This window comes from Molothrus ater, chromosome 1, assembly GCF_012460135.2.
Source record: "Molothrus ater isolate BHLD 08-10-18 breed brown headed cowbird chromosome 1, BPBGC_Mater_1.1, whole genome shotgun sequence".
NCBI classification, from domain to species: domain Eukaryota; kingdom Metazoa; phylum Chordata; class Aves; order Passeriformes; family Icteridae; genus Molothrus; species Molothrus ater.
In genome coordinates this window covers 116666714-116681837 of record NC_050478.2, presented here as the reverse complement: position 1 = coordinate 116681837, position 15124 = coordinate 116666714, and the positions used below count along the sequence as shown (strand labels likewise).

Sequence of the window (15124 nt, the reverse complement as noted above, 5' to 3'; positions counted from 1 at the left end):
TTATTTAAAAAAAATAAAAATAGTTTAAAAAGGAAGATTGCTCTTTGTTATGGTTTTGATGGCAACAAAAATAAGGCTAGACATTTAGATTAAAGTGTGATTCTCCACTGCGATCTCAGCCACACCAAAAAGCAGTGAGCTTTATGGGCTAGCACATGAAATGTGCTCATATTGAACTAATTCTTGAGGTATGTGGGGAATGGATGCTTCTTGCTATAAAAGATATGGAGAAACTGGGAACTTAATATGTTTCTGTCAAACAAAAAGGAAATATGCATATTATTTGACTGATGTTTCAGAGCTACATGCAGTGTTGTTTTACAGTTCCTTACATGTAAACCTTTCAAATTCCTAGGTCACAGAAGGTAATGATCCATTCACCCTTGGCATGAGTCAGCTTTGAAGGGCTTTGAAGGGTGAAATCAGTTGATATTATAAAATGGCCAGAGCTTCACCTTGAAGGTTTTTTTCAGGTGAATCAGGCCATATATGAAGGCCTTGGTCTGGATCAGCATCTTGAGTGGCTTCTAGAAGAGCTGCTCAGAAAACCAGCAGGATAAAAATTCACCCCGACCTCCACAGTACAACTGCCTCTCTGGAATTCAAGAATACCTTTTCATTCCAATCATTTGGTAGTACATGTTTTAGCTGTTTTATTAGCAATATGTCAGTGAATCTAAATTTAATTGTTACTGGTAAATTACTTGTACAGGTACTATAATTTGGCAGCAGTAAGATCTTTAAAACGGCACTCACAGTTTAAAGTATAAAGCCAAAATGTAGTTATATGCATCAGGACAAATATTTGTATTGTTGTTTTTTTTGTAGGCTCGAGAAAATACTTGAAGTTTTGAAAGAAAGCAGGTTCAATTCTAATTACATGCAATGCTGTAAGCAAGCAAGCAAGACTAGAGGTAGTATTCTTCAGGAAGCAGCAAAAAACTATTGATGACATTAGTTTTCTAATTTCTGAAGTACTCCAACTTCTGTACATGGTTTAGTTAAAAAAAATTATTTCCCCTTCTCACAAAGTAGAAACCAATCAACAGTTAGTTCCTACTGCTTCATTTCATTACATTCCTCTTCTGTCTGTGTGGGAAATGTGGGAAATGCTTCCAAATCACCATGATACAATTCAATATGGATATATACTGTATACATTGATATATGCTGTACACACTGATATATACTGTAGACAGCACTGGAGGCCCTGACCTTCTCTCTGACTTTCACTGCTTGTTAAATGGGAATGAACTATTTTCAATTGCTTGGTGTCTTAATAATGCTAACTGAGCATTTATCTGGGGCTGGGGCAGTAGTAAGGCTGAACTCCCTCTGGTTCATTCCATTAACCAGCACAGCTGTGGTCAGTGGCATCTTACAGCACAGTCCTGGTTTGATTTTCTTATGAAGGGCCATCTAGTTTCTTAGACCTAGAGATGGAGATGTGAATTTTGACACTGTCTTGCTTCTTCCCTAGAAAGCCCTAAAGAGAAAATTATCTTTTTGCAGTATTCTCAGTTAAATAATTTCCTTCTGAGGGGAATTCAGCTTAACTAGCTGTAATCATACAGATTGAGACATACTGTCCATGCTAGTGGCTTTGTTTGCAAGTGAAAAAAAAGGGTATTTCCACAGGATGATTCATTTTTACAATGCTAAATAACTGTGTAAACATGGCATGTCTCCTTTTCTGGTGTTAACTGTCCTACTGCTTTACTTAAAAAATGGGTCCTGATGCTTAATTTCCTGATGAGTAAGGTTGAAAAAAGACAATCTCCTACTTTATCTCTTATAAAATTACGTGCTTGCTTGGATGTCTTAAGGAAGAGGGTTTTGGGTTAGATTTTTTTTGTGGGGGGAGGCAGGGAAGACTGAGAATATCTCAGTAACACTTATCAGAACATTGTAGACCTTAATTAGTGGAACTGTGCTGAAGGGAAGTGGAGTTTTGGATCTCTCTGCAGCCCACTGAGGCTTAATGTTTTTCCTTCAAAGACTGGGGAGAGGCACCTGATTTCTCAGGGAGAAGAAAATGTAAACCTTTATATTAGGAAGGGTGTGGTGAGTGATTTATGTAGAGATGTTCTACTAATGTTTCTGATTTACAGGCATTTTAGGCCTTTGGATCTGGGAATTCAAGAAACTGTCTTCCTCTTTTGACCTCAGTTGAAAGGAAACCTTACTTTCATCTTTGAAAGCCCATCCTTTTCCCTTGGAATGCTTAGCTTTTCCTCAGCCAGTCTTACTGAGTCATTGCATCTTTCTCCAGTACCTTCTGCAGAACCTCATTAATAGCATTATTCTATTCTGGTGCTCATTTAAAAAAATAATAAAAGAGATACAATGGTGTTGGATCCTAGAGACTTTCCACTGGTCTGAAATGATTATGTAGGCAATCACTTAATTAACTTTGTCCTTTCTGCATGTTGTGTCCTTTGACATTTGGAAAGGTCCCAGATAATGCTTTGCCAATAATTTACTACAAGTTACTGATGATTAAAGTAGATCTTGTATTGTTGCTTTTCTCTGATGTCTTAGATTTTATTATATAAATTTTCAAGTGCATCAAGAAAAGTGTAGAAAGACAATGAAAGTATTGGCAACAAAACATATCTTTATAGTTTTCCATAGGTTGACAGCTGTGCCTTAATGGTTTAGGTAATAGTAGCTAAACATTCATAGCTAAGGGAGAAATTAAATTAAAATATGTATTTAAAGTGTGGTTGGATGCTTTAAGGGGAGCCTTGTGTTGGAAAGAGCAAAGATGATGCATACAAGTGCTGATGTTTAAGCTCTGTGAGTGATTGTATGGGTGCAAGGAATCTATTTTGAACAGTTTAAAACACTGCCCCTTGCTTGGAGGTTACCAGCATTACCCAGTGGAGATGTGGTAACTGATGGTGAATGCTTTCCTATTCTGTTTCAGGAACAAAGTGAAGTACATTAAACTCTTTGCCACGATCTTATTTTATAGTTCAGTGAATTAAAATGGATGTGTGGTCAGTAGTTATGCCTCACAGGAGGGGTAGCCACCTCTTAATCTCTTCCTGTGTCATTTATAACCATGCTTTGAAAGGGTTTGACAGAACAGAGTAAGGATATTTTCAATGTAATAGTCTCACATAAAAACCTCCCATATTAAACAATCCCTATTTAAATAAAATCTACATTATTGCCAGATGTACAGCAACTGTAAACTTCAATTGTTATTAGAAACTGTATTTAAAAAGCCATATGGAGGTTTATGGGAATCAGCTGCTAGCAAACAAGTACATATGCTCCCAGTGCTTGTTGACTCCTGATTTTTCAGTTGTATTCAGGATACTGCACCAAATATAATATTAATGTTTTGCTCTAACCTGGAGCTTGAATCTTTGCATATCATGGAGGCATAAGTACATTTAACATTTTTCCTGCAGATACCAACTCTTAGATCAGGAGCTGTCAGTCCAAGTCCTGGACTTAAACATGCTTGAATGTTTTCTCATGTTCTTACTGTTCAAGATATCCCTGAGAGTCTGTAGTATCAGGGAGACCAAGGCTGGGTAGTGTTTGAACTCCCCATTTTATTTCTCCCAAGACTTGTCTGTTGGTCATTATAAAGCACTGTCTGTGTTTTACAGATGGGGGTCTGTGTTTTCAGGACAGAAACCCTATTGATATGTGAGCAATTTATGTCTACAACCATTAAGGATTTAGCATCCTCATTGAGGATTTTAACATCTCAAAATTGCTGAGATGTATTCAAATAAATTTGTATCTAACATGTTGGGGAGGGAGCCTTTAAACACAAGGACAAACACTCACCTTTATAGGTTAACCTTCAACCTCTGGCACTTGACAGAGAGCAGAGGTGACAGAGCAGCTGCTGCCTACAATGCCTTGGACCACCAGTGCTCTTCATGTGTTCTTACCTTTTTTCAGCTGAGGAAGTAGGAGGAGTTTGAGGAAGCACAGAAGAACTTGGAATATCTTTGAACCTTTTCCAGCTTTGTTGCTCTATATCACTTTAAATTGAGGCTGCTGTGAGTGTAGGTTATTCTTTTCTTTTTCTTCTCCAGCCAGTGCAAAACCAGGTTCTCAAGCTGGCATTTCCTTTTGTAGATAGGATAGTGCTGAATAAGTAGCGGCACTGTTCTCACATACATCTCTGATTAGGTGGAAATTTTCAATCTTTTTTTGTACCCTACATTTTGGAAAAGTCAGTTTTCCAAAGATATTTCATAAAAAAAAAATACCAAACAACTCTAAAACAAGTCTTTGCAATTTTACTTAATGCTAGCTGTTAAATGAGTGTTATAGAAACCATCAGTGAGGGAGAATAACATGAATACACTAGGAAAAATAAGTGTTCTTCTCCATTTTTTGATAGCTGAGAGAAAAAAAACAATTTGTTATGATAGAAATTACTGTAATAACAGAATTGAAATAGATATTTTCATACATTTTAGCCTAGCTAAAATTGTTCTAGTGGGAGAAAATAGCTGTATTATAGATAACGTGTTCTAGGCAAAGTTTGCTTTGTTGAGCCATTTATGATCTAGCAATACAAACCAATTTTGTCAGAACAACTTTTCCTTTAAGTAAAAAAAACTCAAGTGGAAAATGTAACTCTTTATTTTACATGAGGATGGCTAATAAACATATGAAGTTTATAGCTAGGGGGCTCTAGCTATATCACCTTTTACTCATCATATAAGGAGGTAGTGTGGGAACATACCATAGCTTATTTCAGTGTGAAATGGATTGAAAATGTCTTACAGAAATGCATTGTTCAAGAGCACAAAGGAGTAATGAAAACTATTCACCCAAAATAAGGTTTAGTGAAAAAAGTAAGCTGCTGGGAAATTGAAGTTACTTTTATCCAGATCCATTGTTATACTGTGGGTTTTCCATTTATATTGCTATAACATTAAAATTACTTATTATTGGTAGAATAAAAGGTTTTCTAAGCTATCTGATTTCTCTAAATATAATGTCCTAAGGCAGCAGAGAACAGAAATTTTAATTCTGCTATTTTGTGGGTTTGTATGTATGAAGTGTCAGGCAGCTCACACATTCTCAATCATTGTGTCCATAAATGATCACCTGGCATTTCAAGTTGTATATGACTTTTGCAATAGCATCAACCTATGCAAGTGAATTTCAGCAAGACTTTTTGAAGGCTTTCAATCATAAACTTCAACTCAATTGGTGTGTTTAAATTTGGCCTCTTTGGCCTGTAATATTCTGCCTACACCTGGAGTTCCAGGTTATGTAAGTGCTTTAACAGTTGCAGGAATGAATCCAGGGTCACATGCACAGCATTTAGGAAGATCAATATATTTAGCTTGCAATACAAAATGATCACTTAAAGAGCCCTTAGGCTCATCAAAAAGCAAGTCAAAGTTAGGCCTGGTCTGCAAAGAAGCTGGCTATTGTTGAAATCTTACAATCCCAATGTAATTGAATCTGAAGAGTGTGAAAGTTATTTTTCCTGCCTTAACATGTCAGAAGGGAACAGAATTTAAAGCAACTTGATAATAATGGCAAACACTTTCTTTTACTGCTTTTAAATATATAAAAAAGCTAATAATGGCAGGAAGAAATAAGAATGGTACTAAAGCCAAACACAGTAATTTCTCAGTGCAGTAACAGGTCTCTCACAACAGTCCTTAGAGAAAAACTGGAAGCTCATTCGGGATGAGGGTCTTGCTGTGATGGATAAGAAACGAAACCTCTTCCTGCCTGAAGATGAGAACCTACGGGAAAAAGGAGACTGGAGCCAGTTTACCTTATGGCAACAAGGTAAAACATTCTGTATTTCTTCTCTCTCCTCAATTTGATCATCTCAGATTAACATAGTTTAGTAAGAAGTATCAACACAACTTTTTCTAAAACTGTTTTTGTGATCAGTATGTACAGAGGAAGGGAATTGATAGAACAGTGTTTGGGATCCCTGTGACCATGAGCAGGAGTTCTTCATTCTAAACCATGTTGTCTCCAAATACCTCTAAGGCTGCCTTGAGTATGGTAACTGCTCAATGAGTGCACTCCTCTTCTGGCATAATGCATAGTACAGGGTAAGCCTGAGGGAAGATGGGGACCTGGGAGAAGGCACATCCTCACTTCTGGGTTGCCAGCTAGGGGAGCTCTGTCATTCAGAAACAGTGTGAGCAAAAGAATATGACTTTAATATGCCTGCTGCCCTGCCCCTGAGCTGTGCACTGGGAGGCCAAACTCTTGGAATGACCTTAAATTCTTATAAAACTCCACATATGAAAGAGTATTGTAAAATAAAATATTAAAAGCAAATTTATATCAAAATATAATCTGGTGTTTAAATTTTATGATACTGGGGGAATTTTAAATCTTTTTTTTTCCTATGCATCCACACTAGTGATTATACATTTAAAATAACACTTTTTAAATGGTAGAAAGCCTGGTGTTCACAAATAATGTAAAAGTAAAATGTGTAGGCTGCTATGAAATTACAACTTGGAGTTACTTAGCTTGCATAGTCCTAAAATGAGAACAGTAATATTTACCTGTCTCTCAGTGTCAGGTCTTTGGCAGCTTTGTTGCTCTTCTGCAAAGCAGAAAATGTAAATGATCATTCATTGCTCTTACCAATGCTCTATCCATTATTTTCACTAGGAAGAAAAAATGAGAATGCTTGTAAAAGTGTTCCGAAAACATGTGCTTTATTGGAAAGATTCCCAGAAGCTACTGGCTGCAGAAGAGGGCAGGTACCTGGCAAACTTCTTCATTTTTGCAAATTCATAATGGTGGGAGCAGGTGATTTTGAGGACTAGAGGGACATGTATAGAGGAATGCACAATTTTGGTATATTTAATGATGCCTCAAGCACGCAATAAACTTAACAATAAAAATATTTTAACTGTCAACAAACACCAGGTGAAATATGTTAGCTGAAGCCTTTCTGTGGACTCTTTAGTTGAGCCATTTTACCTTGTGTTTCCTGGGAGCTCATGGTAGGTAAGTAGTTATTTGCCATGGGTCAACCAATAAGTAAAGCCTTACTAAGCCTCAGCCTGAAGTGACCTGATCTGACCCATAGCCTAACCTCCTTTGAGCAGGAGGTTGGATTAGGTCCTTTCTAACCTGAGCTTTATTTTCTGATCTGAACCTAACTTCACATGACTAATTTAGGGAGCCACATTCTCACTGTGATAAATTTCACCTGTCTACCCCAACCTGGCTGCATTAGCTGGAGGGAGGATCACCTTGTGGAAGCCAAATAGTGCTGCCAGATGCTTCTTTCCTAAAGGTGAAGGAAAGAAATTTTACATCCATGAGTGTGGGTGCCAACAGCATTTGTTTCACGTGCCTACAATGACTATTCAGTTATCAGTAAACCTCACTTAATCATGCAGTAGACCTGTATAGGTCAATGCACATGCATTGGTTTTGTAGGATATAAGTTTCATTTTTTTCCAAGTTACTACATTTTGTCTACAACAACTATGTGAGAATATCCTTCACATGGCAAAATTAAGGATGCAAAAGTTGAAAAGCACAATGCTAATGTAGCCCTAATTCAGACCCTTGAGTGTATGTGTTCATTTTTTTGACCAGTCCCTTGCTTTTGATGTGCAGAACTGCACTGGGTGGCTACTGCTGTGGGAATGAACAAAGCTGTTGTTCCATGGATTGGTTGCAAAGGCAGGTTATAGTGAATATAACTGATTAGAAGTTATCACACTCAATGTGGCTATGAGAAAATTGCTCTCAGTCACATCCAGAGCCAGTGGATCTGTCCCTGAGAGCAGATTCTCTCGGAGAGCTACTGTTTTGTTCGTAATTTCTTGGTGCCCTACATGTTATCTCCATTATATGATTTGCAGAGATGTTGTATATTTACAGCTGTAGCTGTAGTCACATGTTTTGAACATATAAATGTAAAATAATCTGAAAAGTCATGCTTTTTTTTAGAAGTCTAACAAAGTTTTGCATCCACTATTATGAGATGCCTAGGGCAATTTTAGTTTTATGCCAGCCATGACTCAGATGTTACTGCTAAAATAAACTTAAAATATCAGCTGATTCCTAGTCACATATGGAAGCACCACTAAGCAATGGGAACAAACACAATCAGGAAATAAGGAATTCTGTGGTGAATAGACTATTTGGGTGCTTTGGTCACCTCATGCAGTGACAAGATAAATGAAATGTATCAGTGCTGCTAAGACACTGTCTAGAACAGTAGGAAGTGATCAAAATTGTAACATTCTTCTTAAAAATAGCAGTAAACTAAAAGTATCACAGCTAGTTTTAATTCTGAACATTTCTTACATTGCAGCCATAGTACAACTCATTGGTAGTTTAGAACAATTTACCTCTAGCACTTGAGCATTTGAGCAGGCAAATATAATTCACAGACATATCCAGACTGATCTGCATGGGCAGATCATGTACATGACAGCAATCAATGTTCAGTGCTGGCATATTGGCATTACAGAAATTGTTTAGCTCAGATATTAGTAAGCATCCTGCATCACCAGTTGTTTGCATTGTGTCAGGGTCTAACACATCACAGGTAGCAGAGTTGGGTGGGAGGATCTGTGTTCACCACAGCCACTGGAGCTCATCACTTGCTGTCATAAGAAATTGCCAGTAAGCTGAAACCTCAGCTTAGAGGCACAAAAAAAAACCCCTCAGAAAAGAGGCATACGCTGTCTTCTGCTGGTTTTGTTAACAGTTGAAGAGCATGTAACACCTTAATCTGCAAGATTTACCAAAACTACTCTGTCCCAGCCAAATGTGCAGATTTCTCACTTGAAAAGGTGCTTCTCATCACTGTAATGCATTATTCATGCTTCCTGTGCCCTGAGTTGTCATAGAATGAATCAAAAAGGTCGAGATGAAAAGGGACCTGTGGAGATTACCCTTGCTTAAAGTATGATGAATTAGAGCATGTTGCTGTGTCCAGCCAGGGTTTGAATGCCCCTGAGGATTGACACTCTACAGCCTCTCTGGGCAACCTGTTCCTGTGTACAGTAAAAAAAGTGTTTCCTTATGCTTAAATGGCATTTGCTGTGTTTCAATCTGTGTCCATTGCCTCTTTGCCTTTCCCTGGATGCCATTGAGAAGAGCCTGCCTCTGCTTTCTTCACTCCTCTCATCAGGTATTTAAATGCATCGATAAGATCCTTCCTTGAACCTTATGTTCTCCAGGCTGAACAGTCCCAACTACCCCAACAGTCCCCCTTGTATGTTAGATTCTCCCATCCCTTAATCCCCTTTATACCCTTCACCTGCTCCAGTGTGTCCATGTTTTCCCTCACAGTAGGTAGCACAGAACTGTCCAACATTTAAGACATCTCATGAGCTCTTAGGGGAAGGATAACCTCCTTTAGTGGGCTGCCAGAGCTCTCCATAATGCAGCCCTGGAAGCTGTTGGTGGCTTTGCTGCAATGCTGGCTCCTGTTTAATTTGGGCACTGTGAGACCCTTTGAGGGCCCCCCTCTGAGGACCCCACAGTCTCTTTCTAGAAAGTTGCTTTCCAGACAGTTGTCCATCAGCCTGTATTGGTGCATGCCTCCCTAGTGCAGAATTTTATGCTGCCTTTTGTCAAATATTTTAAGATTAAGTGTTTCCTCCTTTCTCCATCCTGCCAAAGTCTTTATGAAAGGCAGGAAAAAAAAAAAAAGTAGTGTATTGGCCATTCCTATTCAATTTTCTATCATCTGCAAACTTACTGAGGGGGATGCACTCTGTCCCATCTTCTGAGTCACTGTGAAGATCTTAAACAGTGCTGGACTCAATACTGAGCCCTGGGATGCACCTCTGATGAGTGGGCCTTCAGCTGGACTTTGTGTCTCTGATCATAACTTGTTGAGCCTGGCTTAAATGCCAGGTTTCAATCCTCTTCACTGGGAACTTATCTAGACTCTATTTCCTCACTTTGTTGATTAGGATGTTTATGGCAGACTGTTCAAATACTTAGTGTTGAGATAAACAATATCCACCAAGCTAGAAACCTCACCACAGAAAGCTGGTAAAGTACAGAATCCCCTTCATAAACCCATACTGGCTACACCCAGGTATTCTTTTCCTTCATGTGTTTGAAAATTGTTTCCAGGATTTCTTGTTCCATCACCTTTGGCTGAGGTGAGGCTGACTAGACAGTAGCTCTTCAGACCATCCTACTTGTCCTCTTGAAGATAGCAACATTTCCTTTCTACCAGGGGACCTCTGCTGGTAGCAGTGACCTTTCAAAGACTGCATGGATTATGTATGGATTCACATCATCCATTTCCCTCAGGCCTCATGGATGGATCCCATCAGGACCCATGAGCCAGATTGCTGGGTTTGTTTAAATGTTCCCTAACCTGATCCACAGAAGATCAATCATCAGTGCTCCAGTGTTCTGTTTCACTGGTCTCAGGTGCCTGCAACTCCTGAAAGTCAATCAGACCAACAAAGATTGAGGCAAAGAAGACATGTAGTGCCTCAGCCTTTTCCATGTCCTTTGTCATCAGATATTCTGTCATGTTTAGTAGGTGGGCATGTTTTCTATAGACTTCCTTTTATTGCTGAGATATTTGTAGGAATCTCTCCTGTTACCCTTCAGTTCTATCTCCAGATTCAGCACCAGGAGAGCTTTGACTTTCCCAGCCTCATCCCTGCCCTTGCAGAGAGTGTCTCTACAGTCTTCCTGGGTAACCTGACCCTGCTTCCACTTCCTGTATGCTTCCTTTTTGTGTTTTGTTTTTTTCTGGTTGCCTTGCTTCCTGCACATAGGAATTATTGAGTTTGGACAAGGTGCTACTTAAAAATCAGCCAGCTGTCCTAGACCCTCTTCTCTCATGGGATTTTTCCCAGCAGATCCCTGAGCAAGACCAAATCTGCTCTCCTGAACTGTGGGTAGTAATTCTGCTTTTTTACTTTCTCCATCCTCTCGTGATCTTGAGCTCCACCTTCTCAGGCTTGCTACAGCCAAGGCTGACAGTGACCTCCACAGAAATGTCATCTGACGGGGGCTGGCCAGTCTGATGAACACAGACTTGTGTCTCCTATTGTCCATCCTTTTAAATCTCTTCATAGGAAAAAAGGTGTTTTTCTGACTGTAGGAATAAGATAATTATTTTCAGCCTGAAATGTGAATACTGGTTATTTTAAGTAAAAATTAAAACTGTGTACTTTCACACACAAACGGTTTCACACACACACCACAAGACATATGTTTTGTAGTATTAAATGCCTTTAGGATATGAGAACTGCTGCTGAAACTCAAACAAAAGATGGCATTACACTTTTCACCCATCACCAAGGATGAGACTAAATGAAGTCCTGACTCTCTGCAGCATGGTTGTGAAGTGAAATGTGTTAAAAAATGTGCCTTTCTCTTCTTGCAGATCAAATATTCTATCATGCACCCAGGGACTCATGTCTGGCCCCACACAGGGCCCACCAATTGTCGGCTGAGGATGCATTTGGGCTTGGTGATCCCTAAGGAAGGCTGCAGAATACGGTGTGCCCAAGAGCACAGGTATGGTTCCAATATTGGGGGTTTTTTTTAGTGTTTTGGGAGGAAGGGCCTTGCTTGCTTGCTTGGTTGTTTTTTTGGGGTTTTTTTTCCCACTTTCCTCAAGGCTGAAGAAGGGATGGGACTGCATGTAGTTAAAAAAAAAGTAAAAAAGGGAGTGTTTTGATGACCAGGATGTGTAATATATCTCATTAAACAGGCAATTCGCACTCTGACTCATGGTAAAAACTTATAAATATCAATTCTGAAACAGTGTCAGGGGAACCTTTTGAGACAAACCTGTTCTTCCTTGCTATGGCATGGAAATAATGGTGGGTTTGGTCAATGGGGTCTCTGTTTACTTTAACAATGCCAACCTACAGAGTTGGCTTTACAATGCTGCCAACAGAGTTCCCGTAGTTATTTTGATTTTGGAGAGACATAGAATTAGTTGCTGCTTTGGCAGAAGCTGACTAAGATACAACTACATTTTCACTGCTGTGACAGAATACCATGGTACTTCCAGAAGAAGCCTCCTTTTCAGTTTGTATTATTTGTTATAATTCAGTTAAAATATTCCAATTGAAGTTGATCTCAGGATGAAGACATCTGTGAAGTTTTAGGCCCAATGAATTACTCAGGTGGCAATTTTATTTTAAAGTGTACTTCAAGGGAAGTTTCTTACCCATGAGGGAAAAATTGTACTGAATTTCAAGTCAGTTTTATCTCTGTTTGCTCAGTCCAAATGAAATTAAATGCAATAGCTTATACATTTACAATCAGGGCATATGCTCCCCTTAGAAAGCTGGGAAAATGCTAAGTTTTTTGTATTATATTATTAAACACAGAAAGAAAAATGTAGTGTTAACTTTATTGCTTATTGCTTGCAGGCTAAATTTGTCTGGACTTAAGAGAAGTATTAATATCTTTACATATATTTTGATTAATATATTAATTAATATAATAGTTTAATTAATATCTGATTCTTAATATCTGTACATATATTTTGAAAGATTGTGCAGCTTCTGAAGGCTACAAGTGCTAATTTTGAGTTATTGTCAATGTAATAATATAATTAGTGGTAGAAATATAATTAATTTGATATTGAGAAAGGAAATGCTACTCCTGTCTGCATGACTGCAATACATAGCAAAGGAGGTTTTTTTAATAACATTTGAAAACAACCACAACCGGAAATCTTTGGAATTTTTGAGGATAGAACTATCCAGCTGTTAGCAACAAAAAGTGTTGTTGCTATACTCTCCTGCCAACATGTAGCTTATAGTCAGTGTTACAACCTACACTACCTACATCTAGAAAGTGACAGACATTTTTTTCCAGCATCCAGTCCAATATCCAAATCAAGTTGGGTGGAGGGGGAGGTAGCTAATTGCCCTAGAAGACTGATATAGAGGCATGGAGTCTTTTCACTTTAGGACATTAATGTGAGTTCAGATTGGTGGTGACTGCAAGGCATTACCATTTCATGGCTGTTTAGTAACTAGTGTGAACAAAATAGTGGTTTTGCTCTGCTGCCAAGAGAGCAGGTGTCCACAGCTCACCACCTGTTATAAGGCTGCCACCCTTCTTTGTCTTAACCTGGACAGAAGGGATAATCCTGTGGAGAAAGAATTTAGCAACCTCCTTGGTAGACACACTCCCTCAAAGTCAAGAGCAGAAAAATGCCTGTTGCTGCAGACAGAACGTAGAGCATGTCAGTGTCCAGGTTCCAGAACCTGGGTCAGTCTTATGCATCAGACATATTCATTTAACACATAAAGCACTCAAGAGCTGACTACAACTTCTGCTGAAATGTGTTAAGATCAATTGCTTACAGCAAGAGCTGTACACTCAGAAACAAGGGCGAGATTTTCCCTGGAAGCACTCAAAGTGTGTCAGCTGCTGGCAGTGAAAGGGCTTTTACATATCCTTCCCCTGTGGCAGAGGGGGTGTCTGAACTACTGGCAGAGGGAATGGTGCCAGGAGGAAGACTTAGCTTGAGCAATTTCCATTCCTTTCCCTGTGGTGCTTCAGAGCAGTGGTAAACTGGTGGTTTCCAGTAGGAGAGCTGGCTGGGAGAGGAAGATTACCATCATGGCTTTTCTGGCCTCCTGTGCCACTGCTGGGTCTGTGAGAGAGAGAACAGAAACAATGAGAATTTCATGCTTGGTTACCTCTGTGCCACCCTCTCGGGGGTCTCTGTGGTCATGATGACCCTGAGATGTGTTAGAGAGTCTCTTTTCCCAGCCCAGCAGCCGAGAAGGAGTCAAGATTCTTCTGTTCTTATTCTCAAGGTTGTTTATTATTTGTTATCTATAACATTCTTTCTCTGACCCACTGAGGTCTGTCTGGCAGGTTGGGTTGAGGCACACCGACTGCCCTCGGGGCAGTGTTATCTTTTATACTAAAAACTACGTGTACATTATTTACAATAATTTTCCAATACCTATCACATATGTAGTTTGTCTCTACCCTAAACCAATCCAAAAGTGCCACCATCACAGCAGAAGATGGAGGCCAAGAAGAAGAAGGAGAAATGCAGGACATGCCCAGATTCCTCCATCTTGCCTCCTGAACCCCCATTCTAAAATCCCCAAAATTCTACATTTCACCCTGTGATAAACTCACTAACATTCTATTCAAACTCTTGTGGCTGGTAGATCTTCATACAAAGTTGGTAATTGTTTTTTCCAATGGCTGAAATCAAAGGCACAGGTGTTTTTAACTCCATGCCTGTCAGGGTCTTGAGTCCTCCAGGGCAGCCAGAGGAATTTCCTGGGTTCTGACACTGTGACTGTGTTCACAGGGGTCTTGAGATGAGGGAAGAGACAAGGATCTGACTCCATGTTTCAGAAGGCTTGATTTATTATCTTATGATATACATTATATTAAAACTATAGTAAAAGAATAGAAGAAAGGATTTCATCAGAAGGCTAGCTAAGAATAGAATAAGAAGGAATGATAACAAAGGCTTGTGGCTTGGACTCTCTGTCTGAGCCAGCTCACTGTGATTGGCCATTAATTAGAAACAACTCTATGAGACCAGTCACAGATCCACCTGTTGCATTCCACAGCAGCAGATAACCATTGTTTACATTTTGTTCCTGAGGCTTCTCAGCTTCTCAGGAGGAAAAATCCTAAGGAAAGGATTTTTCATAAAATATGTCTGTGACACAACACCACCCAGCATGGTTGTTTAGAGTGTTACAATGGAACTCATCCTTTGATGGACAGGCAAATCAGCACTGTCTAGTGCTGTTTTACTCCTTCATTTACAGATGAGCTTTTTGCATCTGTTTGGAGTTGGTGTATCTTGCAGTTGAGGGCCTCAAAGATGATCAGAGGGATGAAACACTCTTCTATGAGGAAAGGCTGAGAGAGCTGGGGTTGTTTGGCTTTGAGAAGAAAAGGGTCCAGAGAGACCTCATGATAGCCTTTAAGTACTTGAAGGGAGCTTTTAGGAAAGATTGGGACAGTTTGTATCAGATAGATTGCAACAAGACAAGGGGTAGTGCTTTTAAACTTAAAGAGGGTCGGTTTAGATTATATATAAGGGAGAAGTGTTTTATAGAGATGGTGGTGAGACAAGGGAACAGGTCACCCGTAGGAATTATAGATGTTCCATCCCTGGAAACATTCAAGATCAGGCTGG

The 15124-nt window shown here is 39.3% G+C and overlaps 1 protein-coding gene and 1 long non-coding RNA gene across 6 annotated transcripts in view; one reads left to right on the top strand and one right to left on the bottom strand.

The window, feature by feature from the left end:
- Window positions 1–15124, top strand: part of ASPH (aspartate beta-hydroxylase) — a 123238-nt gene that overhangs the window by 100965 nt on the left and 7149 nt on the right. For all 5 annotated transcript variants that reach the window (XM_036397610.2, XM_054518552.1, XM_054518550.1 and 2 more), the window contains 3 exons: window positions 5655–5790; window positions 6640–6731; window positions 11363–11496. In XM_036397610.2, the coding sequence (XP_036253503.2) occupies window positions 5655–5790; window positions 6640–6731; window positions 11363–11496 (362 nt within the window). The remainder of the gene's footprint in view (window positions 1–5654; window positions 5791–6639; window positions 6732–11362; window positions 11497–15124) is intronic.
- On the bottom strand, window positions 5527–6656 carry LOC118695857 (uncharacterized). The gene is made up of 2 exons (XR_004981598.1): window positions 6531–6656; window positions 5527–5744 (listed from the first exon to the last, which is right to left on the bottom strand). It is a non-coding gene; the product is annotated as an uncharacterized LOC118695857 (long non-coding RNA).